Source organism: Mytilus edulis, chromosome 6 (assembly GCF_963676685.1).
Source record: "Mytilus edulis chromosome 6, xbMytEdul2.2, whole genome shotgun sequence".
Lineage (NCBI taxonomy): Eukaryota > Metazoa > Mollusca > Bivalvia > Mytilida > Mytilidae > Mytilus > Mytilus edulis.
Window position 1 is genome coordinate 63,993,047 of NC_092349.1, and position 20,482 is coordinate 64,013,528.

Genomic DNA, 20,482 nt, shown 5'->3' on the forward strand with positions numbered 1-20,482 from the left:
TTTCATAGATTTCTATTTACTTATACTAACGTTATGGTGCGAAAACCAAGAAAAATGCTTATTTGGGTCCCTTTTTGGCCCCTAATTCCTAAACTGTTGGGACCTAAACTCCCAAAATCAATACAAACCTTCCTTTTGTAGTCATTAACATTGTGTTTAAATTTCATTGATTTCTATTTACTTAAACTAATGTTATTGTGCGAAAACCAAGAATAATGCTTATTTGGGCCCTTTTTTGGCCCCTAATTCCTAAACTGTTGAGACCAAAACTCCCAAAATCAATCCCAACCGTTCTTTTGTGGTCATAAACCTTGTGTCAAAATTTCATAGATTTCTATTAACTTAAACTAAAGTTATAGTGCGAAAACCAAGAAAATGCTTATTTGGGCCCTTTTTGGCCCCTAATTCCTAAAATGTTGGGACCAAAACTCCCAAAATCAATACCAACCTTCCTTTTGTGGTCATAAACCTTGTGTTAAAATTTCATAGATTTCCATTCACTTTTACTAAAGTTAGAGTGCGAAAACTAAAAGTATTCGGACGACGACAACGACGACGACGACGACGCCAACGTGATAGCAATATACGACGAAAATTTTTTCAAAATTTGCGGTCGTATAAAAATGTACACTTTTGAAAAAGTCATAAAGAATACATCAGATTCTGAAATAACAAATTAATCAACAGAAGAACAAAAAATACACAACATTGTTCACAGACACAATAATATTATACAGTATGAAAATATGTTTGTGGAAACAAATATCAAACTTAACAATAGAGGTTAATACAACATTAATGTTATCTATCAGTAATGACCTGCAAAAGTTTAAAACTAAATATAAAGTTGGTGTCAAACAAACAAAATCTCTACAGCAATATAATTCACAAATGGTCTAGACTCTACATAAAAAGTACGTCAAAAACACAAAATATAATAATTCAAAATAAATATTTTCAACACAGTTGACTTAGAATTAATGCGAGTTTTATTACTGGCTGAACTTATATAAAATCAATTAATGATAATAATCATATTTAAATATAAAATAAACTGCTTCCCCGAGCGCAGCTGGAAATGACCGCAGAGGTCCAACCCTTACCAACAGTTTGGCAAAAATGGACACAATATTCCCGCTTAATATTGAAAGAAATTTTCTTTTTAATTTTTGAAATCATAAGAAAAAATTGCCCCCCCCCCCCCCTAATTTCTATTCATTCCCCCCTTTATCCAAAAAAAATTCTTTCCCCTAAGATATGATCAAAAACTCAATTCAAATATCCAATGAGTTTGCAAACATAATTATCCATTTAATAATAAATAATTTAAAAGCAGTGTAAGGGAGGTAATCCAAGTTTGACATTTTACTTAAAATATTTGTCAATTAACCAGGACAACCTTGTTTGTCCATCCTTTTTTCCCCTAATTCAAAAATCCTTTTTCCCCTAATTCAAAAATGGTTTGAGCCATAACTCCCCAAAGCCAATCATAACCATCTTTTTTTGGTATGGAACCTTGTGGTATAATTTCATAGAGATCCATACAATGTTCCATAAAATATTGTCCAAAATAAATCCCAATCTTCCTTATGTGATAAAAAACCTTGTAATTAAATTTCATAGATTTCTATTCACTTATACTAAAGTTATTGCCCGGAAACCACTTGTCTCAGAACTATGCTGATGCTGACGCTGATGTTGACGACAACAACGAAGACCACAACGTGATAGAAATATACTGCCACAAAAATTTTGCGGTCGTATAAAAAGGCTTAACTGCTTAAAAATAAAGATAGAGCAAGTATTTATTCCATTTGGTATAGACTTGTAGCAATATTTGTAAAGAAAAGATAACTGTAAATGTTTTAAAGACTTCAATAGTTACATCTTAATGCATACATCTCATATCTATGGGCCTGGTATGTCCCTTCACTGGGTTTTTTTTTTCAATTAGAAATACAAATATATGCATTTAATTCCATATTTTTAATTGTTTTGAAAATACATATATATTTTAGTAACCAAAAAACATGTGCTTCTACAAGAAAAACAAGTGAATTTCTACTCATTTCATGAATTTTTACTTTTGAAAAATCCTTGTCACATAAAATATGCAAATATACATGTATAATACTGTTAATAAATAAAGGCAACAGTAGTATACCAGTGTTCAAAAGTCATAAATTGGTTGAGAGAAAACAACTCAAGATTACAAACTGAGGGAAACATATCAACTATTAGAGGAAAACAAAGGAACACCAGTAACACTGAAGTGGGACAAAAACAAATGCCAATATACATTATTTTTTATAAAAGTGTTACCAGCACAACCATTCTTACTACAGCAAAAAAGACAATAGTCCAAATTTTGTTCAATAGTTGATACACCTGTCTGTAACTAGTTTTGTAGAAATAACCTTAAACAAAGCCTAACATTGAAATGAATAATATATCCAAGAACAATCTAAACATGGAAATTATTGAGTAGACAAGATGCTATAACATATATAAGTTATAACATTGAAAAGTTACAATAAAAATATATGTATATACAATTGATAAGTGTACTTATTCCAGGAATCACTCACTCAATATATAATTATAAATTTTCACAAAAAAAAAAAGAATCATTGTCAAAAACCTTGCATTTATTTCTTAACATGACATAACCTAAAACCATGCATCTAAAATCAACTAGCATAATAAGGTTGTGGCATGGAATAGCCAGATGCTGGATACTGTCCTGCACTAGAACTGTACGCAGGGTAAGGTGCAAGTCCTGGAGATCGAATATCATTGTTATATGAAGAGCTTATCTGTCCTCTATTCCTAGTCGGTGAATGTTCCCGCACAAGTTCATTCATTTTTTGTGATTTTATTTGACGTAAGTGTGACATAGTTCGAGATGAAATGTAGGTTTCTAAAAAATTGTCAAGACCAACCTTTCCTTCACAAAAGTTATCAGCTAATTTCTACAATGAGATAATGAAATATATATACATTGCATGTACAGAAAATATTTATAACAAAACAAAATTGTTTACATGAAATCTATGCAAAAACTAGCAAGGCAACAAAAACAAAGTACAATTACTACAGTATGGCTTTTTGAAATATGTAAAAAAAAAAAAAAAAGTCATAAAAAGTTATTTATTTATACTTCAGAGGTTTCAGGTAATTTTTTCTATAAATGTTATCTCAACAGTCAAATTAAAGACAACTTTTTAACTTTTGTTAAAAAAATAGTTACATATGAATCTTACTCCTTATTATACTATTAACATTACAACATACAACTTACTTGCATAATCATAATAATTTAAATTAAAAAAGTCCACAACCCTAAACCCTCCACCCCACCCCTCTTTGTACATATACACAAATTCAGTAATTTTTCCATCTATGAAGGGACATAACTCTATAACACTATAAGTGATGCCAACAAAATTCAAACACGATCAGTTTTCATTGGTAACAGGAATTGTGTATAAGTATCATAACATTTGGTTTAGACAAACTAAAGTTAAAGAAAAGAAACCAATTTTAGGATGTACTGACAGACAAAGGTAAACTTAGTGTCCTTTGCCTAGTGGCAGGTGCAGAGAATAAAATGCTCCAGTATTACATGTATCATAGTTCTGTCAACATTGGTTTTCAGTTTGTCCCACATTTAAACTATATTTGGCCTTTTCTAACTTTTTGGGATTCTTGTGTACTGATGAATCTTTTGTAGAAGAAACACGCGTCTTGTGTAAATAGAAAATTTAATCCTGGTATCTATGATGATTTTATTTACAACCACTGAATCGATTCCACTGCTGGTGGAGTTTTAATTCCCTGAGGGTATCACCAGCCCAGCAGTCACAACATCAATGATACAATGTGTGTACTGTATGGTCATATTTAAAAATGAACTGTTTACAAAACTTTTGATTTTTTGTAATACTAAGGCTTTATTACCTCAGGAATAGGTTACCTTAGCTGGATTTGGCAAAACTTTTAGGATTTTGGTCCTCAATGCTTTTCAACTATGTACTTTATTTGACTTTAACTTTTTTGGATTCAAGCATCAATGATGATTCTTTAGTAAACGAAATGCGCATCTTGGGTAAATACAAAATTTAATCCTGGTATCTATGATAAGTTTAATCAAAAAAAGAAAAGCAAACTAGAGGCTCTAAAGAGCCTGTGTCGCTCACCTTGGTCTATGTGAATATTAAAGGAAGCAGATGGATTCATAACAAAATTGTGTTTTGGTGATGGTGATGTGTTTGTACATCTTACTTTACTGAACATTCTTGCTGCTTAAAATTATCTCTATCTATAATGAACTTGGCCCATTAGTTTCAGTGGAAAATGTAAGTAAAAATTTATAAATTTTATGAAAATTGTTAACAAGAGGCTGTCACAACGACAGCAAACCGGATTTATTAATATTTATTTGTGTCCTGGCAATATCACAAGAACCATTACTGATGAATGGTGAAAGTGAAAATCGTCAATATCAAATTTGACCTCCATTTTGTCATCAGTATCAACATATTAAAATTTGAAAAGCTTAGATTGAATGGTTCATGAGTAAATGCAACAACGTGAATGGAAACGCCATTTTACAATCTTTCAAGAACCATAACGCCTGAACGTTAAAAGTCAAAATCGTCATTATTGAACTTGACCTCTATTTTATCATCAGTAACAACATATAAAAATTTCAAAAGCTTTGGTTGAATGATTCATGAGAAAATGCACAGACACGACTGGAAACACCATTTTTCAATCTTTCAAGAACCATAACTCCTGAACGGTAAAAGTCAAAATCGTCATTATTAAACTTGACCTCCATTTTGTCATCAGTAACAACATATTAAAATTTGGGAAGCTTTGGTAGAACAGTTCATGCGTAAATGCACGGACACGACTGGAAACTCAATTTTTCAATCTTTCAAGAACCATAACTCCTGAACGGTAAAAGTCAAAATCGCCATTATTGAACTTGACCTTCATTTAGTTGTCAGTAACAACATATTAAAATTTTAAAAGCTTTGGTTGAACGGTTCATGAGTTAATGCACGGACAACATTTGATTGCCGCCCGCCCGACCGCCCGGCCGCCCGACTGCCCGACTGCCCGACCGCCTGGCCGCCCGCCGTACATCCCCAAATCAATAACCGACATTTTTGTCACAAAAATCCGGTTAAAAATTGAATGTAAAGAACAATAACTCCTAAGGGGGTCAATTGACCATTTCGGTCATGTTGACTTATTTGTAAATTTTACTTTGCTGAACATTATTGTTGTTTACATTTTATCTCTATCAATAATAATATTCAAGATAATGACCAAAAACAGCAAAACTTCCTTAAAACTAACAATTCAGGGTCAGCAACCCAACAACTGGTTGTCCGATTCATCTAAAAATTTCAGAGCAGATAAATGTTGACCTGATAAACAATTTTACCCCGTGTCAGATTTGCTCTAAATGCTTTGGGTTTTGAGTTATAAGCCAAAAACTGCATTTTACCCCATGTTCTATTTTTAGCCATGTTGGCCATCTTGGTTTGATGGCCGGGTCACCGGACACATTTTTCAAATTACTAACCCAAAAGATGATTGTGGCCAAGTTTGGATTAATTTGGCCCTGTAGTTTCAGAGGAGAAGATTTTTGTAAAATATTACTAAGATTTACGAAAAATGGTTAAAAATTGACTATAAAGGGCAATAACTCCTAAAGGGGTCAACTGACCATTTCAGTCATGTTGACTTATTTGTAAATCTTACTTTGCTGAACATTATTGCTGTTTACTGTTTATCTCTATCTATAATCATGATAATAATATTCAAGATAATAACCAAAAACAGCAAAATTTCCTTAAAATTACTAATTCAGGGGCAGCAACCCAACAACGGGTTATCCAATTCATCTTAAAATTTCAGGGCAGATAGATCTTCACCTGTTTAAACAATTCTACCCATTTCAGATTTGCTCTAAATGCTTTGGTTTTTGAGTTATAAGCCAAAAACTGCATTTTACCCCTATGTTCTATTTTTAGCCATGGCGGCCATTTTGGATGGTAAGCCAGGTCACCGGACACATTTTTTAAACTATATACCCCAATGATGATTGTGGCCAAGTTTGATTTAATTTGGCCCAGTAGTTTCAGAGGAGAAGATTTTTGTAAAAGTTAACGACGACGACGACGGACGCCAAGTGATGAGAAAAGCTCAATTGGCCTTTTAGGCCAGGTGAGCTAAAAAACAGGTCTGAACTTGAATTTGCATGAAAATAAACAATTTTACAGTATCCTTTTAGTTGTCACCAATATGATATTTGAAGGATTGTAGAATAAAAATGCCTACTTCACTGTCTTCTTCAGATTTGGCTGCTTCTGTCTGTAACATAACACTCATTACATCTAACGAAATCTCTCCTCTTTTAGCATCTGAAAAAGTTATAGTTTTATTGTAGTGTTTTCTAAATTATCCACAATTATAGATCTGTTTTGTGCCCCTTTACTATTCCCTAAAATCAGTAGAAAGAATCTGACAGGTATCCCAACGGTTTTAAACTTATGGAATGTGATTATCTAAATAAAAATGCTACAGAAAATGAACATGAAAGTTGTGCTAAGCCATGGATATGAATGATCACATCATGCACCTTGCATGTTTCACACAATATGTTTGGTATAAATAATTTCAATAATTTAATGTGTACACAAATGATAAGTCAAAGTGAGAATATAATGCATTGAAGATGAAAAAGAATAAGAGTAAGGAGATGAGATAAGATTGTCAATGAGCAAAAAAATATCAGAAATTGTCCAGAAACCCAAAAAACATGAATGTATGCAACTAAGCTTTCAACAATGAGAAAAAAGCCATATAACTAATAGAAATATGGCCCTACCATATTCGCCATATTTTAAAGTAATTCACCCAACTTCATATTTCAAATCACTACCAAGTGAATATTTGACTTAATTATCATGTGTGTTACTATATAATAATTAAGGGCTGTTTCATTATAATACTGCTAATTACCAAGTCTTGATTTATCTGTGGCAAGTTCCGTTTTCAGTTTATTAGCCTCCTCGTACAGTGCTGCCACCTTTGATCTCATGTCATATAATTTTGGTTCCATCGAAAGGTTATATTCAGCCATACTTTTGTTTTTTACTATTGTCATTTCTTTATCCGTTTGTAACCTTTTAACCTACAAAATACAATGATTTTAAAATTCATTAAATTGAATGAGTTCCAGTTTACAAAATTAGCTGAAATGAAGACAAGAGGCTGTCACAACGACAGCAAACCGAATTTATTATTATTTATTTGTGTCCTGGCAATATCACAAGAACCATTACTGATGAATGGTGAAAGTGAAAATCGTCAATATCAAATTTGACCTCCATTTTGTCATCAGTATCAACATCTTAAAATTTGAAAAGCTTAGATTGAATGGTTCATGAGTAAATGCAATCTTTCAAGAACCATAACTCCTGAACGGTAAAAGTCAAAATCGTCATTATTGAACTTGACCTCTCATTTGCCATCAGTAACAACATATAAAAATTTCAAAAGCTTTGGTTGAATGGTTCATGAGAAAATGCACGGACAAGACTGGAAACACCATTTTTCAATCTTTCAAGAACCATAACTCCTGAACGGTAAAAGTCAAAATCGTCATTATTGAACTTGACCTCTATTTTGTCATCAGTAACAACATATTAAAATTTGGGAAGCTTTGGTAAAACAGTTTATTCGTAAATGCATGGACACGACTGGAAACTCCATTTTTCAATCTTTCAAGAACCATAACTCCTGAACGGTAAAAGTCAAAATCGTCATTATTAAACTTGGCCTCCATTTTGTCATCAGAAACAACATATTAAAATTTGTGAAGCTTAGGTAAAACAGTTCATGCGTAAATGCACGGACACGACTGGAAACTCCATTTTTCAATCTTTCAAGAACCATAACTCCTGAACAGTAAAAGTCAAAATCGCCATTATTGAACTTGACCTCTATTTTGTCATCAGTAACAACATATTAAAATTTGGGAAGCTTTGGTAAAACAGTTTATTCGTAAATGCATGGACACGACTGGAAACTCCATTTTTCAATCTTTCAAGAACCATAACTCCTGAACGGTAAAAGTCAAAATCGTCATTATTAAACTTGGCCTCCATTTTGTCATCAGAAACAACATATTAAAATTTGTGAAGCTTAGGTAAAACAGTTCATGCGTAAATGCACGGACACGACTGGAAACTCCATTTTTCAATCTTTCAAGAACCATAACTCCTGAACAGTAAAAGTCAAAATCGCCATTATTGAACTTGACCTCCATTTTGTCATCAGTAACAACATATTAAAATTTGGGAAGCTAAGGTAGAACAGTTCATGCGTAAATGCACGGTCATGACTGGAAACTCCATTTTTCAATCTTTCAAGAACCATAACTCCTGAACGGTAAAAGTCAAAATCGCCATTATTGAACTTGACCTTCATTCAGTTGTCAGTAACAACATATTGAAATTTTAAAAGCTTTGGTTGAACGGTTCATGAGTTAATGCACGGACAACATTTGATTGCGGCCCGCCCGCCTAGATCCCCAAATCAATAACCGACATTTTTGTCACAAAAATCCGGTTAAAAACTAAAAATGTATATAGAATTCTGTTTAATGGAAAAAAAATGTTTATATACCCTTTACAACACTAAACTTTCAACTGATTTCTTCTCAAAAAGACTTTTAAAGTGGTTTCATTTTATAGACTAATTAATGTTCAAAAACTTTACGTTACACCTGTCATCACTTTGAGGCTATCGTTGTGCCTGTGTTTCACAGGATTAACCAGAATATGAGTTCTTTCAAAGAAACGTAATCAGACATGGTTTGCTTTTTTTTTTTATGACATGACAATAGGAAATTCAGGGTAAAGCAAGAAATTTTACATCATTATAGAATTTTGACCAATGAAATACTGAGATCAAACAATCCAAGCTAATTTAGCTTATTGCTGGATAGTAACCTTTTCTTCATTCATTGTTCTCTAGTGGAAAGTTGTCTCATTGCATTGGCAACCATTTAAATTCTTTTCTATCAAATTAAGTATACATACATTTTTTGTTATAAACACGATAAACATGTTTTCTAAGCTTTATCATGTTTATATATACCTGTATGCACTCACAAAAAAATCTTTGACTTGTAAAAGCAAGAAAAAAGAGCCAATTGACTGATATATAACATACATCCATAAGTGTTGACTATTTCTGTGTTTCATCTTTTAAAAAGTTGCTCCACAATGTAGTGAAATTATTCTTATTTGCATTATTAGATATCATTTAAAACATAACTGTTTTTGTTTACCTGATTTAAATCAGTAATTAATCCAATCATCTTGTCCTCATCGTCCATCAGTTCCTGAAGTTCTTGTTTATTATAGTTTTTAATAAGACCTTCAAGTTCATGATCATTTGGTGTAAGTTTTGGTGCTTGTATCTGCATATCTGTATCACTATAATTATTGTACATATCGACACAACATCAGGATCTGTATAAATACACAAAATAGATTTATGACTATATTGCAATTTACTGGAAAAGTAGGGAGATGGTTTAGTATAAATTTAAGTATACATGGTACATGTACATGAATATGTATATGACACCAAAGTTCTTACACAACACAAATATATATATACTGACTTACAAATTTATAAAACTTTAGATAACAAGAATGTGTCCAAAGTACATGGATGCCCCACTCGCACTATCATTTTCCATGTTTTATGGACTTTGAAATTGGGTAAATATCTAATTTGGCATTAAAATTAGAAAGATTATACTATAGGGAACATGTGTACTAAGTTTCAAGTTGATTGGACTTCAATTTCATCAAAAACTACCTTGACCAAAAACTTTAACCTGAAGCAGGACGAATGAACGAACGGACGGACAGACGGAGCCACAGACCAGAAAACATAATGCCCCTCTACTATCGTAGGTGGGGCATAGAAACATAAATGAGCTTTTTATAAAACATTGGGTGACTTTATGTGTTATTTGTTAATTAGTAACTTTTTGGTCCTTGGCAGCAAAAGTTTGGAATAGGAAAATTATAGGATCCCAAGTCAAATTCCCATAAAGTTCCTTTATTTTAGAGGAAAATTAATTTATAGTATTTTATAAAAGTATTCATCAAACTTTAATTTCTATGAAGTTTGGTGTGATTGTCATAAGTACAATGTATATGGTCTTCATGGTGGACGATTTTCTGAGTAAATAGTCTATATGTCATTCTTTGTTTTAACTTGGAATCAATCATGAATAAAATTACCGTATTAGTACTCAAAGAGGGACGAAAGATACCAGAGGGACAGTCAAACTCATACATGTAAATCGACAATAAACTGACAACGCCATGGCTAAAAATGAAAAGGACAAACAGAGAAACAATAGTACACTTTAATTTTATTCATGATTGATTCCAAGTTAAAACAAAGAATGACATTTAGACTATTTACTCAGAAAATCGTCCACCAAGATGACCATATACAAAATAGTATTGATCTCTTACATGCTGGTCATGACCTTTCAAAAATTATTCCTGAAATTATAAAGAGGGGCACAAGTATTAAAGCTTTCATGTCGATCCAGCCCAACGTCGATCCGGCCCAAATGAAAAATATATTTATAAGGAATAAAAATAAAGATTCATTATCACTGAACTAGTATATATGTCGTGTACAAGTTGCGATTTTGTACAGGTTATAACATGTACAAAAATGTTGTACATGTTATAACTTGTATAATGCAAAAATACAAGTTATAACGTGTACAAAAGTACCTCATACATGTTATAAACTGTACAAAATATTGCTTAAAAATGGTTTTAACTTGTACAAAATTTAAGATAAATCGTAATGAAGTAAAATATACATTTAAATTCACCAATGCATAAAGAACAACAATAAATAGGCCAGAACGTGTCTTTTTCTGTAGAGGACAATGATCACAAAGTTTCGGATATATATGTTTCATGACTTATGTTGGTCAAAATGTGTTTTCATGTAATTGTATGTGTTGTGCAGTCCATCATGGCTTAAATAAGTATGATACTATTTACTAAAAGCTTGCATTTCCTCAATGACAATTACATTAGATACTAGTAACTAAATTTTTCCAAAAAAATTAAGAGCAATGCCTAATAATTTTGGGTAATACTCCTCCCTCTCGTTTTATAGCATGCAAAGAGTAAAACAATGTCTTATATGCTTACTCTGTAAAAGCAAGAAAGAGCTGAAATAGTTTTCATTGGACCACGCTTCATTATCAATATTTTTGGATCTACTCTTCGAAAGTGTTGGCCTTCAGCATGACTTACGTAAATTTATAACTCAATTTTCTTTTATAAACTATAAGATCATTGCATGAGGCGAATGTCATTTTGATGTTTTAAATATAAATTATATCCTCTACTTTGAAAGCATGTATTTGTGGCCTTTGGATGTTGTCTGCTCCATGGGCGGGTTGTTGTCTTTTAGACACATATCCCATTTCCATTCCCAATTTATTTGTAGACTCATCTATCCTGGCTATCCTCTTATGTCTTTTAGTGTCAACTAGAATGAAAGTATTTTACTATTGCCTTCAAAGAGAACACTCGCAATTATAATTCATCAAATAAAGATATGTCCATATATAGATACTGATAGTCATAAGAGGATCATAAGACATGTAAGATATATCTTATGAGAGGTCTTAGGAATGCTTCGTAATACCGACCCCTTGACATTAACTGTATCAAAAAATGACAAAACACACTAACATGAAGGAATAATAAAAAAAGTCATGAAAATATTATTGAGGTTATATAACATCTGTTGCAATAATAGAAACATATCCTTATTTTACGATTTTGTACAAGTTAAAACCATTTTTAAGCAATATTTTGTACAGGTTATAACATGTACGAGGTACTTTTGTACATGTTATAACTTGTATTTTTGCATTATACAAGTTATAACATGTACAATATTTTTGTACATGTTATAACCTGTACAAAATCGCAACTTGTACACGACAAATATATATATTTGTTTAGGGGCCAGCTGAAGGACGCCTCTGGGTGGGGTCATTTCTCACTGCATTGAAAACCTGTTGGTGACCTTCTGTTGTTGTCTGTTCTATGGTCGGGTTGTTGTCTCTTTGACACATTCCCCATTTCCATTCTTAATTTTAATTTTATATAGTAATGTAAAAAGGTGCAAGGTAAAAATAAAATAGGCCTTAAAGGCTTTGACAAATATTTTCCTAAGATTGATATAAAACAACTAGGTTGATTATGTTTTCATTACAAATTTTCAAGATTATTGGGTATAATTATATTCATGATATTAAAAACGTATATAACAGAATTTATGACAATCAACATTAATCAGCATTTTCTTTCAATTGACTGTAATACCAGAAAAAAAATACAAATAATTATTATAGACATAACACCAAACAAAAGATCAAACTATAAAGACCTTGTTGATTATGTAACTTTAATCAATCAGGATTTGATTGAATTAAGCGATTACAAGTGGCAATACCTTAGTTCAATAAACAAACCAATTATAGACTAATGATTTGATTAAACAAGTCATTAAGATGAGTTAAATTTTATAGGTTCCATTGGATTGGAATTAACATGCCAAACTTTATTTAAAAATTATATTTCATTTGTATTTATTTATCTCTTCTAAGTGTGATTTAAATAAATAAAAATCGCCATGACATTCAAAGTTATCAAGGAAAATAACTTAATATTTATATGCTGAAGCTGCTACAATGTATACAAACTGACACAATCACAACCATTTTCGTATCGAATAAAAATATTTCATCTTACTGGTACTCCAACTATTCAAACTTCACTTTCCTTTTGTAATCCATCCTTGATACTTTTTACAAATTTGATTTATACTGATTAAAAGTCTTTATAGTTTATTCCTTATCATTTATTAGGGGATCGGATCGACGTGGGCCGGATCAACTTGGCACGAATCGACTTGGGGCCGGATCGGTTTATTGGCCAGAACGACTGGATACCCTATTAAATACTAAAAAGCATTTGATATCATACAACAATCACTTTTCCATACACTTATCGCTATTCCCTGCTGACCCAAGAATCTATCCCGCTTAAACTATACACCTTACATGTATCACTATTTGTATCACCACTGGACATTAAGCAACCAACAATCAATCAATCAACTATTTGTTTCATTGCCTGTCCTTTACTGGACATCACACAGGTTCCTGTAAAATTTTGACCTCATAATACAAAATATTTTAAAGTCACTGTGACACATTGGAAAAGTGATTGTTTTTTTATGATGTCAATAGTTCAAGCGAGACAGATTTGCAGGTTAGCCATGAATAGCGATAAGGTGTGTTGCCATCATACAACAAGCACTTTATAATAATAATAATAATAATAAATTCTTTATTTAAAGAGGGTAACTCAATTAGAAAAATTCTAATTTTCATTGAGGCCCTCAAACAAAATACATGCATACAGTTAACATTGATACATTAAATTACAATATATATTACTAGTATATGGGCAGGAATTCACTAATGCTACTTTAGTGTGACATTGTAAGAAAAAAATAAAAATCATTATAAGCTTCTAAATTTTTTACAAATTATTGCTACAAATGGTGTCCTTCTATTTGTAACCAAAAAAATCATTTTTAAACTTGCATCAGTTTGGAACCAAAGCAAATAATGAATTTGGAGCATGTAACATGGACACTTTTTCCAAATTGAGATTAATGATTCCTTAACTTATTCAACATTCAATATCATATATATTGATCACAAAACATTGTCTATCATCAAAACTCTAAAATGTATATTTTCATTTCTTTCAGAATTTTTTTGAAAACAAGTTTCCTCTACTTTTCTGTCAATGTTACATGCACTGTTTAAGAGATAAATACAGTAAGAATCATTTTCTTTCTGAACATGTAAAGGCTCTTTTTCATTGTGTTACCCTCACATTAAAAAATTGTATTAATATTTTTGCAATTATCTCATTTCTGTCATAAAGTAGTGACTTAAATGTTGCATGTAACGTGGACACAAAAAATATGAATAATGAACCATGCCAGAATTGACCTTAAAAGATATAAAAAGCCTCCAAACAACCATCTGAATGTAAATTATACAATTATACTGCCACATTTCTCATATATGATATTATTTAAATAGTGGTTAATACCAAAACCATTCACCTAAATTTCAGACAGCAGACATATTTTATAACTATACCAGTAGTTATGCTTGTTCATGGTGGTACACTATGGAAGGCTAAATTAAAAGATATTCAAATGTCAAAATAACCAGAAAAATAAAATTAAGACCAAAGATAGATCAATTGATGAAGGAGTCATCCAAAATTTCCACAACATGAAACATTTTTATATCAGTAAGTAAGCAACCCGTTTTTTTGTGCACAGGGATGAGATTGATAAGAAGACAACCACACAACCATCAGCATCCACAAGTTTCTCACTCAATAACTAATACTGACAAAGTAAGGGTACAAAATGATTACATGTATTCCTCATTCATGTGACACAGTTACACTTAAAACTAATAGTATGAAAAACCAAGACAAATATGGACAAATCTACGAGAGGTTAATACAGCTGCATTTATTGAGAATCTTATTTTCAATCGTTTACATAACTTCTATAAAGAACAATTTGGGTTTCATCTTTGAGGTTGTTGTCTGATAGACATATTACCCCATATCTCGTTTTATTTCTGCTGGTTAATCTTACATTTATGATAACTTTTTAAGGTTTAAACAATAAATTTTATTTCAAACATTCAAAACAAGTTTCTTGTTTCTTGTTTTCTGTCTCCCAACATCTTCAACTATCTATCTGAAAAAACAAAAAACAAAACAACAATTAATCTACCCTCAATCAGAACCAAAATCCATGCATAGATTATAAAATTTACAATAATATAGAAACTCTCAAATATCTTGTTTCGATTTTTCAATGCCATTTCATCTTGAAAACTTGTTACCTAAACTACAGGAAGCCACAATTTAAAGGGCCCCATAATGACCAGTGTAAAACAATTCAGAAGAGAAAACCAACACCCACTAGACCATAGTCCTGTTTTCAACTTTATTTGGCCTTCTTTTACTTTTTTGTTTTATTAGCGTCACTGAAGAGTCTTTTGTAAACGAAAAGCGTTTCTGGCCTACAAAATTTCAATTCTGGTATCCATGATGAGTTTATTATTATTATTTTGAAATCAGAAGGAGCCTGAACCTCTCATAATGCAAAAGATATTCTGGAATGTCAGTTATTGGCATAACAATTAAAAAAAAATGTTACAAATTGAATTCCTCATGATTTCTATAATGAGCATCAGTAAATACACATGATACATGTGTTGACTGGTGATTGAAAAGTGATAAATAAACAAGATTTTGAAATAACTATCTTCTACACTGCTGTAGAATGGTCAAATTGGAGATCACTAGTATGTCTGCATACACAGTCACCATCATCTGGTTTTCTGACACAGACCAACACTACTATCTGACTGGCTGAAAGGACCGTCACCACCTGACTCACTAATAGGGACCTTATCAGACTGGCTAACACAGACATCATAATCTGCCAGGCTGATAGGGTTATCACCATCTGACAGGCTGAAAGGGATATCACCATCTGACTGGCTGACAGGGACATCACCATCTGACTGGCTGACAGGGACATCACCATCTGACTGGCTGACAGGAACATCACCATATGACTGACTGACAGGAACATCACCAACTGACTGACTAATATGAACATCACCATCTGCCAGGCTGACTAGGACATCACCATCTGTTGGCTGACAGGGACATTACCCTCTGACTGGCTTACAAGAACATCACATACTGACTGACTGACAGGAACATCACCAACTAACTGATTGACTGATATGTACATCACCATCTTCCAGGCTGACAGGGACATCACCATCTGTCTGGCTGCCAGGGACATCACCATCTGACTGGTTGACAGGGACAGTATCTTTTTGCAGCATCTTCCTGAGAGTTTTCTTCATCACATTTATTGCTGATCATCTTTTTCTTTCTTAGGTTTTTATTGCCTGTAGATTTTTTTTATTAAAAATTGCATGTAAATTTTCAAGACCGACACCAATTTTGTTGTCAATGAAGAAAATACACTTCTAAAAAGAATATCTATATTTAGAAATAAAGATGAAGTTTGATGGTGGTAAAACAAGTTAAATTATCAATAATCTCTTTATAGAGCAAATGAGTTAGTAAATGTTATCAGTTCTGTTCATGCGTGTAACATTGACAGAAAGTAAAAGGTTGTATGTCAATGTTACATACATGAAGACCAGAAGATGAAAGTGGTGTGCTTAATAGTCAACTTTGGAGAAATAATATAATTGCTGCCCAGTAATATCTAATTAATCATTTAGGTTATAAAATGTTATATAAATGTCTGACTTTAAGGAAGTAATACCTTTGCATGTAACATAAAAAAATCTTGACACAAAATATTGTTGTCAATGTTACTAACTAGTGTTAAAAGACAAATTAAACAGGGAAACATGAAAATGCTTTAATTTTGTAAAATAAAAATAAGATAATAGCTCCATATGGCAGTAAGTTTTGTTTACGCATGTAACACTGGCCTGAACATGTAAAAGTCTAAATAATAGACTCTGTCAATGTTACATACACAATTTCTTAATGAAAAAACAGTTTAATTTGGGTTTACTTTATACATTATTTTTTAAAATAAGTATCATAATAATAACTTTGAATATTAAAAATAAGATTAACTGTTGATTTCAACACAGTTAAATCTTCTCATGTAACACAAAAAAGACCTGATACAAAAATCGTAGTCCATGTTACTCATAAAGTTATCATAGGAGCATCAAAGAAATTGTGTGATGACAATATTTCAGATGTTAGTCATTTATAAACTCAGATAAACTCATTTTATAGCTCATAACAGAGGTTTGGAAAGCAATGCTTTTAAAACATTATAATTCTGGGTTATGTATGTAACATTGACAGGAACACCAACAATTGATGAGGAAAAATTGCTAGTCAATCAGGAAAAAAATAAACACAAATAATTAAAACTCATTTATTTCTTTAATATCATTTTAATGAAGCAAATTTAAATTTCAACAAGATTTTATTGATGGAATAATTGTATGCACATTTATTAGGTTGTAGCATGTAACCTGGACGCAGAAGATGTGTCAATGTTACATGCCTTTAAACGATAAGTATTACAAGTAAATGTTGTAAAGTCTAGAAATCAAGAAAGATCAACAACTTCTCTGTTAAGAATTCAGCATAAATTTACATTTGATTTAATATTATGCACTGGCCAATTATGCTTTAAGTGTAATAAAGTAATATTGTTTTTATTCTAGTGTCAATGTTACATTTTATGTTTTCAAATTAAGTGGCCAGTTATCTTTATAATGCTGAGAATGAATACAAGTACTAGTTAATCAAATTGGCAATTAATCTGTGGTATTTCATGTAAAAAATTAGATTGATAAGGCAAACCGTACAAAAAAAAGCTTTTGCATGTATCATAGACACCTTTCCTTGGTAAATATTTTCGTGTCAATGTTATGTACAGAAATCTCTCCAGCAATAAAATGAATATCGTAAGGGTCAAACCTGTTTAAATACAAGATAAACTTATATTTTTTGACAAAATTGCAAAGCAAGTCACACATCATTATCAAAGAACCTAATTTACACAAAAAGTGCATGTAACACTTCATTGTGAGGTCAAATTAACCTGGTCCCACTCTCTTATCATCTGCTGATCACTGGTAGATGCCAAGTGTGAAAGATGACAAAGCCACATTTTAATGTAATTGTCAGTGGGTTGAAATGTGAAAAAAATAGTTATGTTAATGCTTACTATAAAAAGTATACAACTGTTATAAAAAGATGAGTATTATTGGGCAGTATTGACACGAAAATGAAATAAATTTTCTTACCTTCTATATTTTTCAAACTTCAGTTGATTGATAAAAATCATGAAATCCAAATTGTAACCATTGTTGACACCTTTCAAAATTTGCCATGCTGGACCAATAACTTGTTTCCAAAGCTAATCAGCTAATGAAAAGGTGCATGTAACATTTGTTGACGGGAAAAGTTACATGCACTTGTCCATTTTCAAACGTATTTTATTTGCAGCAATAATCGGATTCTGTACAAAATGGGGTTTCTAAATGATAGACCGATCATTTTGCAGTTGATTTTCAACTATTATAGTAGAACAATTCTTCAGGCATATTCTAAATATGACATGGGGTTTTGCCACTGCAGAAATGTCACACTTTTTGTCTACAGTTTTCAACTTCCAGCACATAACAAGTGCTGATTTTTTGTTGATTTTTTTAATTGGATCCATTTTTTTTGCATGTGGCAATAAAGACTAACCCACTTTGATATTTAAACAATGTTTATTCTCCATATTTGCATGATTTCTTTATTTTTTAATTGGATAAACACTATTGACCCTAAAATTTCACTAGCGAATTCCTGCCCATATACAACAATTCAATCACTAAAATATACAAAGGGTAATAAATGACAATATTTGATATAGTTTTGTTAGAGAAAAACAAATTATTTGACTTGCATATAATTTTCAAGAAAATGATTATAACTATGTTTCTTGAATAATTCCACATTAGGACATTTTAGGACATTTCTATTTGTTGTGGCGTCAGATATTTTGTACTATGACGTCTAAATTTTATGGGAACCTATGTGATGTCCAATAATGATGGGGGTCTCATTGGGGGGTTCCGATCCCGGATCCCGCTTACTATTTTGTCAGATTCCCGTATCCCGCTTACACTATGTACGTAAGCAATTCTCATTATTTTTGTCATTTCCCGGGTCCCGCTAGACCTCATTTCCTGTTTTCACGACACAATTATTTGACTTTCACATGTCACGCTTACAAAAAGCGGCAATCCCACGTCACGCTTAGACCCCAATGAGACCCACAATGATGGACAAGTAGGGATAAGGTGTATTTTGGCGTCAGATATTTTCTATTCGGACATTTAAATTTAACTGGAACTTTAGTGATGTCCAGTAAGGGTTAACAAAGAGCAATAAGGTGTATGACAGTCTCATGGTCTGATACAACTTGAGTCTTACTCTTGACTTGAAAAACAAAAAGGGATGACACTACTGGCAGACAGTACTGGTCACTAGTGCAACTGTCATGTAACACTAACAGTAACACAACAACACAAAAACCCTCGAAAATCAGCTTGATTGAAAACTTTTAATTAAGATGAAATACGCCTGAATCAATCGCACCTTTCTTTTCTTACGTGAGAGATTAATAAATTTAAGCCAAAATATTTTGGTAACACTTCAGAGAACTTCCTGGATGTGACGTCAGACTATGATGAATAAGCTACAATAAGACCGCTGAATCCGATCTGATTATTTCGCAATCCTACATGTTGTACTTTCGAGACGTTTCGGCCAAAACCCCGCTCGGTATCATGTCATTTCGGCCATTTAGCTCTTCGGCCTTTTATTCAAATCTTCCACAAAAAAAAAACGTTTGCCCAAGGATTTGTATAGTAAGATTTGACTATAATCGCGAATTTCTTCAATAAAAAATATTTTATTGGCGATTTCGCGTCTGAAAACTAGGTAGACCCATTAATTTTTCTCGATAGATGGCACTAAAGTCTTTACCGGAAACAGGATAACTTTGCTAATAAAGTGTCTACTTTATGTAATTTTCCGGCGAAAATGATAATTTCTCGAGTACAGAACATTAGATTTCTTCAGAGATTGGCATGTCTCACAGCCAGTCGAGTGAGCCCGGTATATCCCCGAATTTGTGCTGGTCAAGTGCGAATTATTTCAGGAGAGGTCAGCCAAGAACAGCAGATTTCGCCAACATATTACTATGATGTACTTGGTGTCAACCCAAGAGCAAACGAAAAGGACATAAATAATGCGTATTATAAACTTGTAAAAAAGTATCACCCTACTGTCAACCCCACTGCAGATGCAATCACTAAGTTTCAAGAAATTTGCAGGGCTTATGATGTTTTGAGTATTGCAGATAAAAGAAAAGTGTATGATGATTACCTTGGACTTAAAAAGTTTGAGGTAAATGACCCACAGGAAAAACATTCGCCCGATCTTCAGGACAAAGTTAACAGTGCAGAATATCGAAGGAAACTGTTAAAAGGAGAAGAATATGAAATGTATAAAGAAAAAATGCAGGAAAAACAAAAAGAACGAAAAAGCCATAGAGGAATGTTTCATTTGACACTTATTATGTTGGGGTCTTTCGTCTTATTTTTATGGATTACACCTGCTGCACGACGTAAAAAGGCAAC

General features: G+C 32.2%; 1 protein-coding gene across 2 annotated transcripts; it reads right to left on the minus strand.

Moving 5' to 3' along the window:
* Positions 1-1,154: 1,154 nt before the first annotated feature.
* On the minus strand, positions 1,155-19,547 carry LOC139528120 (vacuolar protein sorting-associated protein 37B-like). 2 transcript variants are annotated; one of them, XM_071323949.1, is made up of 5 exons: positions 19,437-19,547; positions 9,377-9,560; positions 7,042-7,213; positions 6,358-6,440; positions 1,155-2,972 (listed from the first exon to the last, which is right to left on the minus strand). In XM_071323949.1, exons 2-5 carry the CDS (start codon positions 9,539-9,541, stop codon positions 2,691-2,693), a joined length of 702 nt encoding a protein of 233 aa, XP_071180050.1. In that variant the 5' UTR covers positions 9,542-9,560; positions 19,437-19,547; the 3' UTR covers positions 1,155-2,690. The 2 variants fall into 2 exon arrangements, with proteins under 2 accessions (XP_071180050.1, XP_071180051.1); XM_071323950.1 differs by having other exon boundaries at positions 1,984-2,972; positions 19,451-19,536.
* Between the last annotated feature and the right edge of the window lie 935 nt (positions 19,548-20,482).